General features: G+C 41.8%; 2 protein-coding genes across 2 annotated transcripts; both read right to left on the bottom strand.

The window, feature by feature from the left end:
• Positions 1–1,469: 1,469 nt before the first annotated feature.
• LOC128603461 (histo-blood group ABO system transferase) lies at positions 1,470–8,057 on the bottom strand. The gene is made up of 7 exons (XM_053617893.1): positions 7,563–8,057; positions 4,450–4,485; positions 4,045–4,071; positions 3,831–3,875; positions 3,175–3,207; positions 2,902–3,036; positions 1,470–2,499 (listed from the first exon to the last, which is right to left on the bottom strand). Exons 1-7 carry the CDS (start codon positions 7,622–7,624, stop codon positions 1,809–1,811), a joined length of 1,029 nt encoding a protein of 342 aa, XP_053473868.1. The 5' UTR covers positions 7,625–8,057; the 3' UTR covers positions 1,470–1,808.
• Positions 8,058–9,297: 1,240 nt separating this feature from the next.
• Positions 9,298–13,034, bottom strand: LOC128603373 (globoside alpha-1,3-N-acetylgalactosaminyltransferase 1-like). The gene is made up of 5 exons (XM_053617741.1): positions 12,655–13,034; positions 12,441–12,485; positions 11,770–11,802; positions 11,475–11,609; positions 9,298–11,072 (listed from the first exon to the last, which is right to left on the bottom strand). The coding sequence occupies exons 1-5, from the start codon at positions 12,696–12,698 to the stop codon at positions 10,382–10,384; spliced, it is 948 nt and encodes a 315-aa protein (XP_053473716.1). The 5' UTR covers positions 12,699–13,034; the 3' UTR covers positions 9,298–10,381.
• Between the last annotated feature and the right edge of the window lie 6,284 nt (positions 13,035–19,318).

Below are 19,318 nucleotides of genomic sequence, written 5' to 3'. Positions count from 1 at the left end.
GATTAGAAAAATGTCATCATTGATGTGGTGATGTTTTCAGTAAGACGAGTGTGTGTGTGTGTGTGGTGTGGTGTGTGTGTGTGTGTGTGTGTGTGTGTGTGTGTGTGTATTGTTTCACATATTACATCGCTAAATGCAATACTACCTGATACTGCAGCATGTAAATGTACACCAAAAGTGAAGTTCCTCTTCAACTGGCAGACAGCTGTGACTGTCACATGCACTAAAGGGAAACTTCTCAGAATATTTACAATGGCCAGTTATGAGTAACCTTCCTCCTACAGGTCCTAGTATTCTGACTTGATTAGCCCTCTCACCTGGTGCCTCATCAAGCTTCTTTGTTTATCTCCATCTCTCGCTCTCTCTCTCTCTCTTTCTCTCCCTGGGATTCGAGTTCTTCCGCTTTCTTCCAACCGTAGCGCGCCACGTCTTTGGGGAGGTCACTATGTGCACGGGGCATCGTGATGCTGGAACAGGTTCTGGCCTTTTATTTACAGTGGAGGGAAACTGTAATCCTACCAGGATAAGTCCTGCAAGCAAATGATGCGTGAAACAGGCGTTTCTCTTCGAGTCCTCAAAAACAGAACAAACGCAGTTGTTATGTTACTGAGATACAGGACCGTGTAAACTCGTCTGTCCTGAAGACTCGAGTCTCACACAAAAAAAGTCCTTCATTAATACATTTTTAATATTTGTAATCGTTCACAGATCGTGGTGGTGTAACAGGAATACTATCGCCGACAGACGAACTGAAGAACTGTACCCAAAACACAACATTTTAAAGTTTGTTTTAATTCTTTATTTATTTGGGCTATATAATAGATTAATTATTACCAGTAGTAAAAGGTGCTTTCACTTTCACAGCACACAATCATCATTTCCAATAAAACAACAGTAACCTTTTATTTGAGATTTATTTGCTTTTCTGTTAGAACCTTACAACAACATGTGAAGTCACTCTTCGTGTGCTGGAAAATAAATGTTCCCCCTCCCATCCCTGTATAACATGGCAAACTGTTTTTACTCTGTCATCGTGTATATTTAGCTTTTCTCTGGTTTGCCAAATACATGTCAGTAAGTGGATTATCTACACTAAAATGCCCCTAGTTGTAAATATGAGTGCGTGGTGCCCTGCGATGGACTGGTGTCCCATCCAGGGTGTATTCCTGCCCCGTATCCAGTGTTCCCGGGATAGGCTTTGGATCCACACGACCTCGATCAGAATTAATCGCTTATTGAAGATGTCGACACTCTTGCAGAGGTTTTTCAATAGTAAGGGATTCTGATCTCATGCTACAAAGCCTGAACATGTCACATAAAAACAGGAAGGTCTTTGGCAATATTGTTTTTTTGGATAATCTTAACGACACCATTTTCTTTTTGTGAAACGGTCAGTGGACGTCAACAACGTGTGCTGAGTATTTCAGGTCTGTAAAGAGTGATGTACATTGTTCCACAAGAACAATCATATTTAAATGAGGTAGATAAAAGAGAATGTATATTTAAGAAGAGCAACTACTGCACCATGATTCCTGTCCTGAAGTTTGAAGACATGGAGTTAGATTTCCTTTAAGAATTGTCTTTATTGCATTTGTGTAACTTACAAACATAATTAGGACCTAAAAATCCAGGAAAACACAATTTATTAATATAATCATCAACATGTCTTATAATGTAGGGTAACCAAACATTTCCTGATGGAAGACCTTGGTGTAGTCTGTGGTTGAAACCTGTGAGATGATGGTGATAGAGTTAATGGTGTTAGTTCATTTATCTTTCCTGAGAAACCCATTACAGTACAGTGTGCTTTAAGGGTTGGGTCGGATGTCGGCGTACTTCTTGACCACCTGAGAGAAACGCACCACTTTCATGTAGCTGGGTTTCCCTTTTGTGTCGTCCCACAGGTATTCAGGTGAGAGCGCCTTGCTGGGCTTATTGTACAGGAAGTACTTGTTCAGGTGAGACTCCTCCTGCCATACCGCTTCAATGTGATTGGCTCGGTCCACATCCAGCTGCATGCGGCACGTCTTCACCAGCTTGTGCACTTTGTCGAGGCGTCCTCCGATCACGGCACCTCCGTAGTAGTAGTCTCCTTCTTGTAAAGGTATGAAGGCCTGAGATTCAGGACGCCGCTCGTACGTGAACTGTTCCCGAGATTTTCCGAAAAACCAGGCATGCAGCACGCCGACAAGGTCGCCCAGAGACTCCGCCCCCCAGTGAGCGTAGAATTTGGAGTCGACGTCGAGACTGAATATGTAGTCTGCCTTGTCGGTGAGTTCCTTCTCGATGAGCTTCTCGATTCTCTCCATCCTGCGCAGTGAGATTTCCTGCCAGCGGTTCGAGGTTTCTGTTTTTATCACGGTCAACTGACGTCCTTCCCCCAACGTTACCGCGGGAACCTCGTCCGGACGATCGGTAAACAGGTAATAATGCACTCGGTAGCCCACCATGAAGTGCTGCTCTGCAGATTCTAGGAAGTCCTTCAGGAAGCGTACGTACCTGCAGGAACATATTCAGTTAGTCATAGAAGGGATTCATTACCGAGGTTTTTGATGGAACTAAAGTGCTATTTGCCCTCTTCTGCATACTGACAGACATGATGGAGACATGATTGATTAGGGCTGCTTTGATTGACAGGGTAGAGACATGATGCCCCTCCCACCCAGAGAGCATGGCCAATTTTGCTCCCTTGGCACCAGGACATGGATAGCTGTGGCATAGTCGGGGATCAAATTTGTGATTTTCCGACGACAGGGCAAACAGTTTTCTGTCGCACGACTTAGGTACCCGTTTAGTGTCATCACCGTTAGAGCCTCGCTGGCAAACGTGTTTAAATTTTTGAGCATTTTATCACATACCATTACCCACAATGCTTTGTGTGTGTCAAGTGTCAAGACCTACTTCCCCAGAGCGAAGACGGTGACTGCCACGGTGATGTTCTGTTGTTTGTAGATGTTGTCAATCACCGTCAAATCATATGTACCCTCCCACACAATTGGAGCTAACCACGGGGTCGTTGTGGAGACATCTGGCCGACTGACAACACACACACACACATACACACACACTTTAGCTTTCACTTAATTTACAGTATATTGGTAGGTACGGACAGGTGACACATTAAAGGAAAAAAGCTGAGGTCTGTTCTGTTGTTATGCGCACACGTTTACTCACCTATTACTCACACTGGGCTGAGCGCATGCAATCCTAGTAGGAAAGTAGTGAAGTATATATTATTATTATTATTATTATTATTATTCCTTTATTCCACAGCAATGTTGAATTGTCGAATAAGAGGAATAAAACACGAGGTTTATTGTAAAATGGTCCACTTCAGGGTGGTAACTCGTGTTTTATTCCTTATTTAACGAATCGATTGTTATTTCTATAACACGTTTAACAATAAAGCAGCTTTACTGAAATCTGGATGCAGTTTCGAGTCTTAATGAGCGAGCCTGAGGCGACTGTGGCGAAGGAAAATCTCTCTGAGGAAAATCAGGAAAGTCTTGAGATCATCAGCAAGTGGGATTAACTCCAGCGTCAGTCTTAATCGTAAAAACACATCGCTCTCAGTCAAAGGTGGAGGAAGTAGATCAGCGAGGTAATTTCCTCGTATTTTCTCATTTGTATGTCGCTTTGAATAAAAAACGCTGCTAAATGAATAAATGTAAATGTGATTCCAGATAAGCCATATCAACCACAGCATCACAGCAACCAGCATGTCAAAGAAGAGGAGACGCACATGTTCAGCTCGACAGAGAGAGAGGAGTCTGTGTGTGTGTGTGTGTGTGTGTGTGTGTGTGTGTGTGTGTGTGTGTGTGTGTTCTCACCCTGTAGGAAAGATTAGGTCTGTATTACCATGTTTTTTTTCTTCCCTGAAAGATGAATAGACCAACAGTTGTTACCCATTCATGTGTGAAAAACCTGTAACAAAACGGTTAAATTGGAAAACTAATAACCCCGGTGAATATAAACCTGAGCGGCTGCACCGTATAGAGGTATAACGATAAAGGTAAACGTGTTTATAAGAGTTAGGGTACTCACACAGTCAGTCTGCACTCCCACACACCTCTGCAAACACACAACATCACACGTGGGTCATCACACACTGATTATAAATACATTCGTACACCTTGAGCCTCATCCAGGTCATATACGTCCGTACACTCGTTCACACGTAGGGGCAGTTCAGCATTGCCGAAACACAGATGGGTTTAAAGTAGATTAAGGTCATGGAGGTGCTCTTAATGTGTTTGTGAAAGTTTACTGCAGTTGCCATGTTTCAAAAGGTAGAAGCATTATAATTCATTTAGAGTACAATTAAGGAGTACGGACCTGGAAATGGCTGATTTCCTAGAAATGAAACACACACACACACACACACACACACACATACGGCTGCTCACGCTCACCTGTGTGGGTGGGTGTGAGTGAGTGTGTATTTCTTACCTGAACCAGGAGGATGTGTAGCTGAAGTAACTGATCCTGATGAATAAAACACACACACACACCAAGTTTATGATCCCGTGATAAATATGTGACACTACAGACTGATTTTTAAAAAGAATATTGACAAATAATGTCGCAAATAATATGATTCTATAGAATCAGGTACACTAAAATCCAAATATGGAGGTCTGTTACATTCTGAGTGAAGTTACAGAAATGTTGTTTTTCATAAGGGACTTCATGTAAAGTAGAGGGATTGACAATATTTATTTAACTGCAAACAAATCTCAGCAGACTCCTGGTTAAAAGTTCAACCGAAAACTTGATCATTCCAAAGAAGCTTAGGACTGAATTGAGCAAACTTATGTGAGGATCTTGCTTGTTGACTTTATCTTTAGCCTTTAATACAATCACTGTAGAGGTGATTGATGGGAGCCATAAGCCTCAGCACTGGCACACCTCCAGGGTGTGTCCTTTCCTACCTACTCTTTTCCTGATATACACATGACTGCACCTCTAAGGACCTGTCTAAATAGATTGTGACCAGGAGCACGCATGTGGTTGAGCCATTCAAATACCCTGGCATTATCCAGTCAAGCGATCTCAGGTTACACAGACACATCACCTGTGTCACAAAAAGAGCTCAGGAAAGGCAGCAGATTTCTTCTGCTATCATTGATTCCATCTTAACATCCTACAGTATATAATTGTCTGCTTTGGTGCTGCTTCTGCTCAGGCCAAAGGAGAACTGTAGCACCTGCTCATCTGTTCTTCAGAAAAGATAATCGGGTGTAGCCTGCTGTCCATGAGTAAACTGTACGAGTCCAGCCCAGATAAGTCCTGTGTGATTCCCTGAGATCCAAGTGTTCCAAGTTGATGCATAATCCAGATGCGCTTGAGTTTCAACGTACGGACTGAAGACCGAATGTTCTCCTTTAAGTAGAGAGCAATTATTGCAAGTTGCCCAGGCCCAGAAGCAGCAAAGCATCCCCACACCATCACACTGCCTCCACCATGCTTGACTGTAAATGGTCTGCACTTATATACCTTTTAATCAAAGCACTTTACACTGTTTCTCATTCACACATTCACACACACAATCACACACTCACACACTCACACTCACACACACCAAGTTTATGAGATCGTGATAAATATGTGACACTACAGACTGATTTTTAAAAAGAATATCGACAAATAATGTCGCAAATCGTACAATTCTATACAATCAGATACTCTAAAATCCAAATATGGAGGTCTGTTACATTGTGAATGAAGTTACAGAAATGTTGCTTTACAAAGACGTCTTTCATATTTCAACATGTGTGTTACTGGGTAAGAACTTTTAACCAGCTTCCTGCTGTTGTAAAAGTTCTATTTAAGCTTTGATGTGGTTGAACAGGGTTTGCAGTAATCAGGTCTCGTCATGTCTAGTCCAGCTGAACCCCATTATCAACCCCATTTGGGGAATTAATAACCAACGTGGGCAAATACATTTTCACACAGGCCCAGTTAGTATTGGATAACTTTTTCGCTTCAATAAATAACATTATCATTTAAAAACTGCATTGTGTGTGTTTACTCAGGTCGTCTTTGTTTTATATTAGATTTTGTGTTCATTTCTGAAACAATTTAGTACGAGATCTACACAAAAACAGTAGAAATCAGGATTGAGCAAATACTTTTCCACAGCACTGTATGTATCTGTGCACTACGGAGCACACGTTTCTAAATAAATATTTGTACGTTAAACTGCACCTGTGTAATATTTGCACCTTCTGTTCCTACATTGTAATTGTCTGGCGCTGAATGTGTAATTTGTATAGTTTGTGTTTGTTGCACTGTTTTCGGCATTGTTGCTGTGTTTGCTTTGATTGTATTTGCATTGTCTTGTGTTATCAACACTTTATATGTATCTGATGTCCATCTGCTTGCACTCACGCTAAGTACATCGACCTTAACCATTACGGGACAATAAGCATACTTAACAATCGCTCTCTCTCTCTCTCTCTCTCTTTCTGTTGAGCTACACATGATAGTCCTTAGAAGCCACTGATCCTGACCCCTCTGCTCTCTTGTTTAATGCTCTTTGTTTTAGCATTTTAATTAAGTTATAATCATCATAATATTTAAACCGTGCTGAATGCCTGTTTACCCCACAGTACATGTTATCAGCACGTCTCTTCGTTTCGACATTGTTTTTGTAACGTTGAATGAAACGTTTGACATTTTTAATAGTCAGAAATAACAAAGGCCTGCATGATCATTGGCTATTAAAATACCACGTGTTCGATCCTGTCATGTACCGTATAGTCTATATGAAGTGATTTCAAGGACAAGGACTCTGTTGGTCAAGTACTAGGCTTAAGCCTAATTTATGTCAACTTATGTTTGTGAAATGAACTTAAAATGTTTCATTTGACCAACTGGGCTCTCTCTCTTTTTCAAGAAGCACATAACAATCTAAGAAACGAGGTCCTTGTCCGAACTGAAGAAACGCACCACATGCTGCGAGGACCTCCGCTGCCCATCCTGCAGTTCGGCTTCGTTTCCCCCAACAAACCCGGGCAAAATCAAAACACGTTTAGAGAGCCGTTTCAACCGTCAAGGTCTCCACGGAGGTAACGTTTGCAAACATTCTCTCGGGAAATGCAAATTGAGTTCTAATACGTCTATGTCTACCTGGAGAGTGAAGAACAACAGGACACTATTGAGTAAAGAAGGGAGAACATTCGTTTGGTAGGATGTGCTGCTACATACTTTACAGTCTGGGTTTTAAATATCTTAAAGGTCAGGAAACGTCACGTTGATAAAATGTCATTTCTTTCTATTCGGATTCTTTGCATCTCTCTCGATCCAAAAAATGTTTTCTCAGTTCAGACGGGCTTTATTGACACTGAAAGTTTACATGATGAATACGACTTTTTCCAGATCTTTGAACAGTACACATGGCACTATGTTATATTTATTTACTAGTCAGGGCACGCTGTTGTAGTGTAAATCGTAGAATAAAGCTGTTAAAAAGTAACTGCCTAAAGTTGAAATCCCAGCACTCAACAACAACAACAACAACAACAACAATAATAATAATAATAATAGCAATAATGACCTACCCGAGGAGTGTTAATACGGTGATAATAAGGAAAAACAGATATAAATTCTGTCCAGACCGCATTGTGACGTTTCTCTTATCCTCCACGAACCAAAGACAGCTAGAGACTTTGATTCAGTCCATCTTTAGTAGTGTGTGTGTGCGTGTGTGTGTGTAACACAAGGGCGTGGCCACTTTGCTGATGCAGGTTGACAGATTTTACTCTTAAAGAAGAACTGACACACTTACTCACTTACTTAATGACTCCTATCTTATTACATACTGTATTCTACCACAGCGCGTTTATTAATTCAGCTCTGTGATTGTGATTGGTCAGAAGGTGTTGATTAATTTTCTAGAACAGCATCTCTGACACGAGCGCAGCTGCAAACCACAGCTTTATATTCATTCTGCAGTAGCAGTTTATTCACAGGGACTTGTACAGAAGACACTCTACGTTAACAGATTAGAAAAATGTCATCATTGATGTGGTGATGTTTTCAGTAAGACGAGTGTGTGTGTGTGTGTGGTGTGGTGTGTGTGTGTGTGTGTGTGTGTGTGTGTGTGTGTGTGTGTGGTGTGTGGTGTATGTGTGTGTGTGTGGGTGTAGGTGTGTGTGTGTGTGGGTGTATTGTTTCACATATTACATCACTAAATGCAATACTACCTGATACTGCAGCATGTAAATGTACACCAAAAGTGAAGTTCCTCTTCAACTGGCAGACAGCTGTGACTGTCACATGCACTAAAGGGAAACTTCTCAGAATATTTACAATGGCCAGTTATGAGTAACCTTCCTCCTACAGGTCCTAGTATTCTGACTTGATTAGCCCTCTCACCTGGTGCCTCATCAAGCTTCTTTGTTTATCTCCATCTCTCTCTCTCTCTCTTTGTGCTCTCACCATCACGGCACTCCTTTCACCTCCTCCGTTCTGTCTTTTAGCTGTCTTTGTCTGTCTTTTAGTTTTACGTTCATTAGAACATAAACGAATGAAAGACTTTATTCTTTATTGATTGATTAGAACATTTTTTTTATTTCTTCCTCCCTTCATGTGTGGTCTCTCTCTGTCCCACCCACTTTTTTGCAACAACCACAAACAGTCCCCTCCAAATGTATTGGAACAACGAGGCCAATTCTATTGCTTTCTCTATACAGCGAAGACATTTGTGTTTGAGATCAAAAGACGAATATGAGACGGTAAATCAGACTTTCAGCTTTCGTTTCCTCATATTTAAATCTTGAGCAACTGAGAACACGACACCTTTTGGTTTGAACCTCACCCATTTTGTCAAGTGGGGAAAAATATTGAAACAAGTGACTGACAGGTGTTTCGTGCTGCCCAGGTGTGTCCTGTTCAATTCATTGTTTAAAGAATCAATAGCTCTGAATGTCTAGTCTCGATTTGAGCCCTGGGATTCGAGTTCTTCCGCCTTCTTCCAACCGTAGCGCGCCACGTCTTTGGGGAGGTCACTATGTGCCCAAGGGCATTGTGATGCTGGAACAGGTTCTGGCCTTTTATTTACAGTGGAGGGAAACTGTAATCCTACCAGGATAAGTCCTGCAAGCAAATCATGCGTGAAACAGGCGTTTCTCTTCGAGTCAAAAAAACAGAACAAACGCACTTGTTATGTTACTGAGATACAGGACCGTGTAAACTCGTCTGTCCTGAAGACTCGAGTCTCACACAAAAAAAGTCCTTCATTAATACATTTTTAATATTTGTAATCATTCACAGATCGTGGTGGTGTAACAGGAATACTATCGCCGACAGACGAACTGAAGAACTATACCCAAAACACAACATTTTAAAGTTTGTTTTAATTCTTTATTTATTTTGGCTATATAATAGATTAATTATTACTAGTAGTAAAAGGTGCTTTCACTTTCACAGCACACAATCATCATTTCCAATAAAACAACAGTAACCGTTTATTTGAGATTAATTTGCTTTTCTGTTAGAACCTTACAACAACATGTGAACTCACTCTCCGTGTGCTGGAAAATAAATGTCCCCCCTCCCATCCCTGTATAACAGGGCAAACTGTTTTTACTTTGTCATCGTGTATATTTAGCTTTTCTCTGGTTTGCCAAATACATGTCAGTAAGTGGATTATCTACACTAAAATGCCCCTAGTTGTAAATATGAGTGCGTGGTGCCCTGTGATGGACTGGTGTCCCATCCAGGGTGTATTCCTGCCCCGTATCCAGTGTTCCCGGGATAGGCTTTGGATCCACACGACCTCGATCAGAATTAATCGCTTATTGATGATGTAATGTCGACACTCTTGCAGAGGTTTTTCGATAGTAAGGGATTCTGATCGCATGCTGCAAAGCCTAAACATGTCACTTAAAAACAGGAAGGTCTTTGGCAATATTGTTTTTTTGGATAATGTTAACGACACCATTTTCTTTTTGTGAAACGGTCAGTGGACGTCAACAACGTGTGCTGAGTATTTCAGGTCTGTAAAGAGTGATGTACATTGTTCCACAAGAACAATCATATTCAAATGAGGTAGATAAAAGAGAATGTATATTTAAGAAGAGCAACTACTGCACCATGGTTCCTGTACTGAAGTTTGAAGACATGGAGTTAGATCTCCTTTAAGAATTGTCTTTATTGCATTTGTGTAACTTACAAACATAATTAGGACCTAAAAATCCAGGAAAACACAATTTATTAATATTATCATCAACATGTCTTATAATGTAGGGTAACCAAACATTTCCTGATGGAAGACCTTGGTGTAGTCTGTGGTTGAAACCTGTGAGATGATGGTGATAGAGTTAATGATGTTAGTTCATTTATCTTTCCTGAGAAACCCATTACAGTACAGTGTGCTTTAAGGGTTGGGTCGGATGTCGGCGTAATTCTTGACCACCTGAGAGAAACGCACCACTTTCATGTAGCTGGGTTTCCCTTTTGTGTCGTCCCACAGGTATTCAGGTGAGAGCACCTTGCTGGGCTTATTGTACAGGAAGTACTTGTTCAGGTGAGACTCCTCCTGCCATGCCGCTTCAATGTGATTGGCTCGGTCCACATCCAGCTGCATGCGGCACGTCTTCACCAGCTGGTGCACTTTGTCGAGGCGTCCTCCGATCACGGCACCTCCGTAGTAGTAGTCTCCTTCTTCTAAAGGTATGAAGGCCTGAGATTCAGGACGCCGCTCGTACGTGAACTGTTTCCGAGATGTTCCGAAAAACCAGGCATGCAGCACGCCGACAAGGTCGCCCAGAGACTCCGCCCCCCAGTGAGCGTAGAATTTGGAGTCGACGTCGAGACTGAATATGTAGTCTGCCTTGTCGGTGAGTTCCTTCTCGATGACCTTCTCGATCATCTCCATCCTGCGCAGTGAGATTTCCTGCCAGCGGTTCGAGGTTTCTGTTTTTATCACGGTCAACTGACGTCCTTCCCCCAACGTTACCGTGGGAACCTCGTCCGGACGATCGGTAAACAGGTAATAATGCACTCGGTAGCCCACCATGAAGTGCTGCTCTGCAGATTCTAGGAAGTCCTTCAGGAAGCGTACGTACCTGCAGGAACATATTCAGTTAGTCATAGAAGGGATTCATTACCGAGGTTTTTGATGGAACTAAAGTGCTATTTGCCCTCTTCTGCATACTGACAGACATGATGGAGACATGATTGATTAGAGCTGCTTTGATTGACAGGGTAGAGACATGATGCCCCTCCCACCCAGAGAGCATGGCCAATTTTGCTCCCTTGGCACCCGGACATGGATAGCTGTGGCATAGTCGGGGATCAAATTTGTGATTTTCCGACGACAGGGCAAACAGTTTTCTGTCACACCACTTAGGTACCCGTTTAGTGTCATCACCGTTAGAGCCTCGCTGGCAAACGTGTTTAAATTTTTGAGCATTTTATCACATACCATTACCCACAATGCTTTGTGTGTGTCAAGTGTCAAGACCTACTTCCCCAGAGCGAAGACGGTGACTGCCACGGTGATGTTCTGTTGTTTGTAGATGTTGTCAATCACCGTCAAATCATATGTACCCTCCCACACAATTGGAGCTAACCACGGGGTCGTTGTGGAGGCATCTGGCCGACTGACAACACACACACACACACACACACACACACACACACACACACACACACACTTTAGCTTTCACTTAATTTACAGTATATTGGTAGGTACGGACAGGTGACACATTAAAGGAAAAAAGCTGAGGTCTGTTCTGTTGTTATGCGCACACGTTTACTCACCTATTACTCACACTGGGCTGAGCGCATGCAATCCTAGTAGGAAAGTAGTGAAGTAAATATAATAATAATAATAATAATAATAATTTTTATTATTATTATTATTATTATTATTCCTTTATTCCACAGCAATGTTGAATTGTCGAATAAGAGGAATAAAACACGAGGTTTATTGTAAAATGATCCACTTCAGGGTGGTAACTTGTGTTTTATTCCTTATTTAACGAATCGATTGTTATTTCTATAACACGTTTAACAATAAAGCAGCTTTACTGAAATCTGGATGCAGTTTCGAGTCTTAATGAGCGAGCCTGAGGCGACCGTGGTGAAGGAAAATCTCTCTGAGGAAAATCAGGAAAGTCTTGAGATCATCAGCAAGTGGGATTAACTCCAGCGTCAGTCTTAATCGTAAAGACACATCGCTCTCAGTCAAAGGTGGAGGAAGTAGATCAGCGAGGTAATTTCCTCGTATTTTCTCATTTGTAAGTCGCTTTGAATAAAAAACGCTGCTAAATGAATAAATGTAAATGTGATTCCAGATAAGCCATATCAACCACAGCATCACAGCAACCAGCACGTCAAAGAAGAGGAGACGCACATGTTCAGCTCGACAGAGAGAGAGGAGTCTGTGTGTGTGTGTGTGTGTGTGTGTGTGTGTGTGTGTGTGTTCTCACCCTGTAGGAAAGATTAGGTCTGTATTACCATGTTTTTTTTCTTCCCTGAAAGATGAATAGACCAACAGTTGTTACCCATTCATGTGTGAAAAACCTGTAACAAACCGGTTAAATTGGAAAACTAATAACCCCGGTGAATATAAACCTGAGCGGCTGCACCGTATAGACGTATAACGATAAAGGTAAACGTGTTTATAAGAGTTTGGGTACTCACACAGTCAGTCTGCACTCCCACACACCTCTGCAAACACACAACATCACACGTGGGTCATCACACACTGATTATAAATACATTCGTACACCTTGAGCCTCATCCAGGTCATATACGTCCGTACACTCGTTCACACGTAGGGGCAGTTCAGCATAGCCGAAACACAGATGGGTTTAAAGTAGATTAAGGTCATGGAGGTGCTCTTAATGTGTTTGTGAAAGTTTACTGCAGTTGCCATGTTTCAAAAGGTAGAAGCATTATAATTCATTTAGAGTACGATTAAGGAGTACGGACCTGGAAATGGCTGATTCCCTAGAAATGAAACACACACACTCACGGCTGCTCACACTCACCTGTGTGGGTGGGTGTGAGTGAGTGTGTATTTCTTACCTGAACCAGGAGGATGTGTAGCTGAAGTAACTGATCCTGATGAATAAAACACACACACACACACACACACACACACACACACACACACACCAAGTTTATGATCCCGTGATAAATATGTGACACTACAGACTGATTTTTAAAAAGAATATCGACAAATAATGTCGCAAATAGTACACTTCTATACAATCAGATACACTAAAATCCAAATATGGAGGTCTGTTACATTGTGAATGAAGTTACAGAAATGTTGCTTTACAAAGACACCCCCCCCCCCAACGTTGCACAAGTCGGTAATGAAAAACTACTGCCCCGCTACAACGTGCTTCATCACTGCCGTTTGGCTGTTAATTCATTGCGATCTAGCCGTAACTCTCGATATAACATGTATAATATGTGTTATGTTAGAGGAATTTTATTTTTAATAGTTATTTGTAAAGGTGGTTCACACTTAACGTCACGTTCACACTATGTACTACACTACACACATTAAAATCTCAAGATAAACAATGAAACAATGGTTGGAATGAAAACCTGCACCCACCCGGCCCTTTCTGGATAAGACTGCTCACCCAGATATAGAGACTGTTTCAACACAATGGCTTTGTGAGTTATTATGCTCAGTTGCTATAGTCACGGTTGTGTACCAAGCCTTTATTCCTAGCTTTGTTTCATGGTTTTGATCTGGTTCTCTTCCTCGTTATTTGACTATTGCCTTGGTCTCTGCCATGTTTTGACCACGTTATTGTTTTATGATTTGGATTTGACTGCCTATATCTCCTTCAATAAAATTCTTATCTGCATGTGCACCCGTTCTCGACCTCCTTACGTGACCGATAATAATATTGAGGATAATGGAATAGTCTTAATGATCATGATGATAATAATATAGATGGTAATGATGACAATAGTGCTATAACTAATAATAATATGAACAATATATAATATAGACATGTATATGCATATATACGGATAAAAACACAAATGTATCAATATTTTCAAATGTTTTTATCCTTTCCCTTTCTTTCTTATAAGTTTGTGGAGATATGATTGGGAGAGTGCGTGGGTCTGGTTCCAGGTGTTTGATTTAGATTAAAATGAATTAAAAATGGGTTCCAGATGTCATTATATGTAAATATATTTTTCTTGTGGGTGAATGTTATTTTTTTCTAACGTGATGTATTCTGTAAGAAGGTTGACCCAATGATTGATATGTATAGATATTTTTGATTTCCAGATTAACCGAATTATTTTCTTGGCGATATTTGGAGAGAGATGAGGAGTGGGTGTTTAGATTTGGTTGGAAGATTATCGACTTCTACGGCGTTACCGAGTAAACAAAGTGATGGCGATGGAGGGATTCTACAGCCCATGATAGTGGAAGGTTTATCAGTCACTACTATCCAATAGGAGTAAATTGGCCAATGTGGCGTGGAAGTAATCGTCCGTGCTGCCCAAAGAGCATTGTGAACAGGTGTCTGTGTCGCTTAAACCCATTTTAAACTTTTTTTGGGGGTGATGTGGGTCCTATGAATAATCTTATACTGTATGAGTTGTACATTTCGGTTGCTAGTCATAGAGAAAGTACTACTACAGATTTCTTTCCAGAGTTCAGGGTTGGAGGAGACAGACAAATCATTTTCGCCTCTGATTATTGGTAGTGTTATAGTTACATCAGTATTTGATATTAGTTTATAGAGTTTATAACAAAGTAATATTGAAAGTTTGGTGCAGCTAGGCCACCTTGTGATTTTGTCTTTTTTTTTTACAAAAGATCAAAATGTTAAACAATAAAGACAATTTTTCCACAGCTCATATTTACCAAGGGTGCCAATATTAGTGGAGGACACTGAAAGTTGTGACAGGATTAAATTTATCATGAGCGGCAACTAAGCAGACCTGAGTATTTAGCATCAAAAATACACTGGAGGTATGAAAAACAGAAAAACAGCCTCGCCTAACATCAGATCTCGCTCAGCCAGAGGGAAGGTAAGAAGAAGACCGCTGCCCTCAAAATACAACATATTATTTTCCGCATGTAATAACATTTTATTGCATCACATTCTAACAGTTTTATCATCAGAATGAAGCCACTCGTGACAGAACTGCAGATTTTTTGTGGTAAACATCAACGATATCAGAAACAAACCAAAAAAATTATAAAGATGGATCAAACGGAAATCACGTCACACACATCACAAAAATAAACTGAGAGAACTGTGGCTTGTATTCTACAAACTGAATGCAAATCCATGAAAACAGTCCCTACAGGTGTGTTACAAACATGGCACTAAATTATATTTATTTAATAGGCAGGGCACGCTGTTGAAGTTCTCGGGAATAAAACTTTAAAAAGTAACTGCCTGAAGTTGAAATACCAGCGCTCAGTGTCACAACAACAACAACAACAATAATAATAATAATAATAATAATAATAATAATAATAACATACCCGAGGAGTGAACCGGTGATAATAAGGAAAAACAGATATAAATTCTGTAAAAACGCATTTTGACGTTTCTCCTGTCCTCCACGTACCAAAGACTCGTCGGTCCGTCTTCCGCGCGCGCGCGCGTGTGCCTGTGTGCTTGTGTGTGTGTATGTGTCTGTGTGTGTGTGTGTGTGCGTGCGTGCGTGTGTGTGATGAAACGGACGTGGAAGGGGAAAGCAAGTGCAGATTTATTCATACAAAGTCAACAAACATAAAACACGGTCTTACACATGAAGCACAATTCGAGGACAAAACACGAAACTTGAGTCAAGGCATGAAATAAACAGGACACGAACACACGACCGCTTAGCATCAAGGTAGTCAGCACGAACATAACCGCAGACTTGTTTAGTGAAAGGCATACACAATACTCAGACTTCGTTGGCTGGTTAACGTAAATAATACTGCGCGATGTGTGCAGCAACACAAGGGGTTTACATAACAAACGCGGGGGGGCGCTGTCGAGCGGGCAATGGAGTAGGTCGGGTTTAGTTTGAGCTCCCGTCGAACTTCTGTTTTTTTTTAAGTTAATAAGTGTTTTTCATAGTTAAATGCTAGCAAACCCTGTTTCGAACATAGTTTCTTAAGTTATATGTACATATATTTGTGTGAAGATGGCGGCAAATTTGCGGAAATATAAATTCACAGAGTCAACCAAATCTAGACCCAGCACCGCCTCGGCAGCGAGTTCTGCTGCCTCTCCAGGCTCGGAGCCCCCGCCCCGGCAGAACAGCCAAGAGATGGACGCTGAAACCTTGAAGACGGATATCCTGGTTTCACTAAGGGCCGACATTGCTGCGGTGATCAAAACTGAGCTGGAAAGTGCACTTGCTGAAGGTTTCGACTTTCTTAAGAACGAGTTGAAAGCGGAAATAAAGAACAATACGGCCGCAATTCACTCCGAAATCGACCAGATGAAAGCTACAATTAAAGAGGTGGAAGGTGGGCTAACGACCTGGTCGGACGAAGTGGCAGTCTTACAGGCTACGGTGAATGACGTGGCAGTAAAGGTGACTGGACTCAGAAATAAGTGTGAGGACATGGAGGGGAGACTGAGGAGATGTAACATCAGAATTCTCGGGGTGGCGGAAGCAAATGGATCCAGCTCTACAACATCAGTCTCGGAACTACTGAGAGAAATACTACAGCTGGATAGAGATGTGCTTGTGGATCGCTCTCATAGAAGTCTGGGTCCTGTGAGGAAGGATGGGAAACCACACGCCATCATAGCCAAACTCCACTACTACCAGGACTGCGTTGAGGTACTGAGTCGGGTGCGCTCTCGAGCCCTGCTCCGTCGTAACAGTGAATCTTTCCAGATTATACCACGAGTGTCGCTAAGGCCAGGGCGGCCTTCAATGAGGTCAGGAAGTTGCTCCGAAACTGGCAGGGAGTTTGGTATGGCATCCTGTTCCCAGCCCGTCTCCGTATCACGTTCAACGGAGAGGAAAAGAAGTTCATAGATGCAAGCAAAGCGATGAGCTACGTCAGGAAGTTGGGGTTACGGGGCGGATGTGCCAGACTTTGTCATTTATTGTGTTTAATTTGCCAGACATCTGTGTTGTGGCCCATCTGCTGTCATTCTAGGTTCCCTGTAGGGCCCAGATATCTAATCTTTTATTTCTCTCATGACTGACTTCAGTATTCACAGAGGGTCGGATGGTAGTATGGTTAATTTCGTGAGCTGGAATGTTAAGGCACTTAATCATCCTTTAAAGCCAAAGAAGGTATTTACACATCTGAAACAGCTTAATATAAATATTGCATTTCTTCAGGAGACACATCTACGGTCATCAGACCATTCTAGACTGGGAGGGGAGTGGTCAGGATAGATATTTCATTCAAATTTCCAATCGAAGGCTAGGGGGGCAGCTATATTAATTGATAGAAATACACCATTTACGATGACAAGTGTGGAAGCTGACCCCACTGGGTGCTATGTTATTGTCGTAGGGCAAATTTATACTTTTCCGGTCATTTTGGCCAATGTTTATGCACCAAACTGAGATGATTCAATGTTCTTCACAAAATTTTTTTTCCATTTTTTTTACTAGTTTTATTGCATCTGAAATTTCTTTTTTTTGGATATTAATCAAACACCTGGAATGTCCTCCTTGACGATTTGGGAGTTGCTGAAGGTGTATTTACGAGGTCAGGTCATCTCATACTGTGCTAACCAGAGGAGAGTGAGCACTGCTCGACTTAAAGAACTGGCGGAAGAGATTCTTGAGCTGGATAGGGCACATAGCCAGCTACCTTCTGCAGATTCTATGAAGAGGTGTTTGTCACTGCAGACAGAGTTTGACCTTTTATCGACGAAGCAGGCTGAGTATCTTATCTCCAAATCACAATACGGGTTTTATGAGCATGGGGAAAATGCTGGATGGATTCTCGCTCACCAGCTAAGACAGAGAACTGTTAATCTGACCATCTCTGAAATATATGACGAGCAGAGCTCAAAATGTACAGATAGTCATAAAATTAACTCCAGTTTTCAAGCTTTTTATATGTCACTATACAGCTCCGGCCCATCTGTAGACCCTTCTGTATTGGAAGACTTTTTTAAGACCCTGCATGTTCCGTCCTTAGATCCAGGGGAGGCCGCAGGGTTGGAGGAGGACCTCTCGGTTGGGGAGATAGCATCAGCAATTGGCTCTATGCAAAGCGGCAAGTCCCCAGGACCGGATGGTTATCCAACCAATTTCTATAAAAAGTTTTCCAGTCAACTCTCCCCTTTGTTATTGTCGGTTTTCAAAGAGTCGTTCTCCTTGAGAACCCTGCCATCTACTATACGTGAAGCAGTTATCTCCTTACTCCTTAAGAAAGACAAGAGCCCTCTTGAGTGCAGCTCTTACCGTCCAATTTCTTACCTAAATACCGATGTTAAGATCCTTGCTAACACTTTGGCACGTCGCTTGGAGGGGGTTCTTCCATCCATTATATCGCCGGACCAAACAGGTTTTATTAGGAATCGTTACTCTTTTTTCAACATCAGACGCCTTTTCAATATCCTTTATAGCCCCTCTCCACCTGGTACCCCAGAAGTAGTGCTTTCACTTGACGCTGAAAAGGCATTTGACCAGGTGGAGTGGAGCTATCTTTTCAGTGCACTGGAGAGGTTTAGATTTGGTCCTAGGTTCATATCATTGGTCAAGCTTCTATATACGTCTCCGAGGACTGCTTCGTACTAATAATAATTTGTCCACCAACTTCGAGCTCCAGCGGGGTACAAGACAGGGATGTCCTCTGTCGCCACTGCTATTTGCCATTGTAATGGAGCCACTTGCTGTGGCGCTAAGACAGAATACTGACATTAGGGGGATCCAGCGTGCGGGAACAGAGCATAAAGTTTCTCTGTATGTGGACGATATACTATTATTCATTTCACAGCCCCTTGAGAGTCTCCCTAAACTAATCGTCCTGCTCGAGGCTTTTGGCAGAATATCGGGCTATAAGGTCAATATTCAAAAAAGTGAACTGATGCCTGTTGGTGAGGGGGCAGGCCAGGTACCCCTAGACTCATTCCCTTTCAAAATTAGTCTAAAGAAATTCAAGTATCTTGGGGTGTGGGTTACACATAGTTATAAGGATCTATACCTAGCTAATTATCAGCCCCTGTTATCTAATCTGAAGCAAGATATTGAGCGGTGGGACCCACTGCCTCTCTCCCTGGGGGCCAGAATCAATTCTATAAAGATGAATGTGCTGCCTAAATTTTTATATGTTTTCCAGTGTTTCCCAATGCGAGATTTCACCGGGAGCAAATCCAGTGTTGATAAGATCGGGGTG

Source organism: Ictalurus furcatus, chromosome 28, assembly GCF_023375685.1.
Source record: "Ictalurus furcatus strain D&B chromosome 28, Billie_1.0, whole genome shotgun sequence".
NCBI lineage: Eukaryota > Metazoa > Chordata > Actinopteri > Siluriformes > Ictaluridae > Ictalurus > Ictalurus furcatus.
Note: the sequence above shows the minus strand (reverse complement) of the source record. Positions and strands in the feature narration are given on the sequence as shown.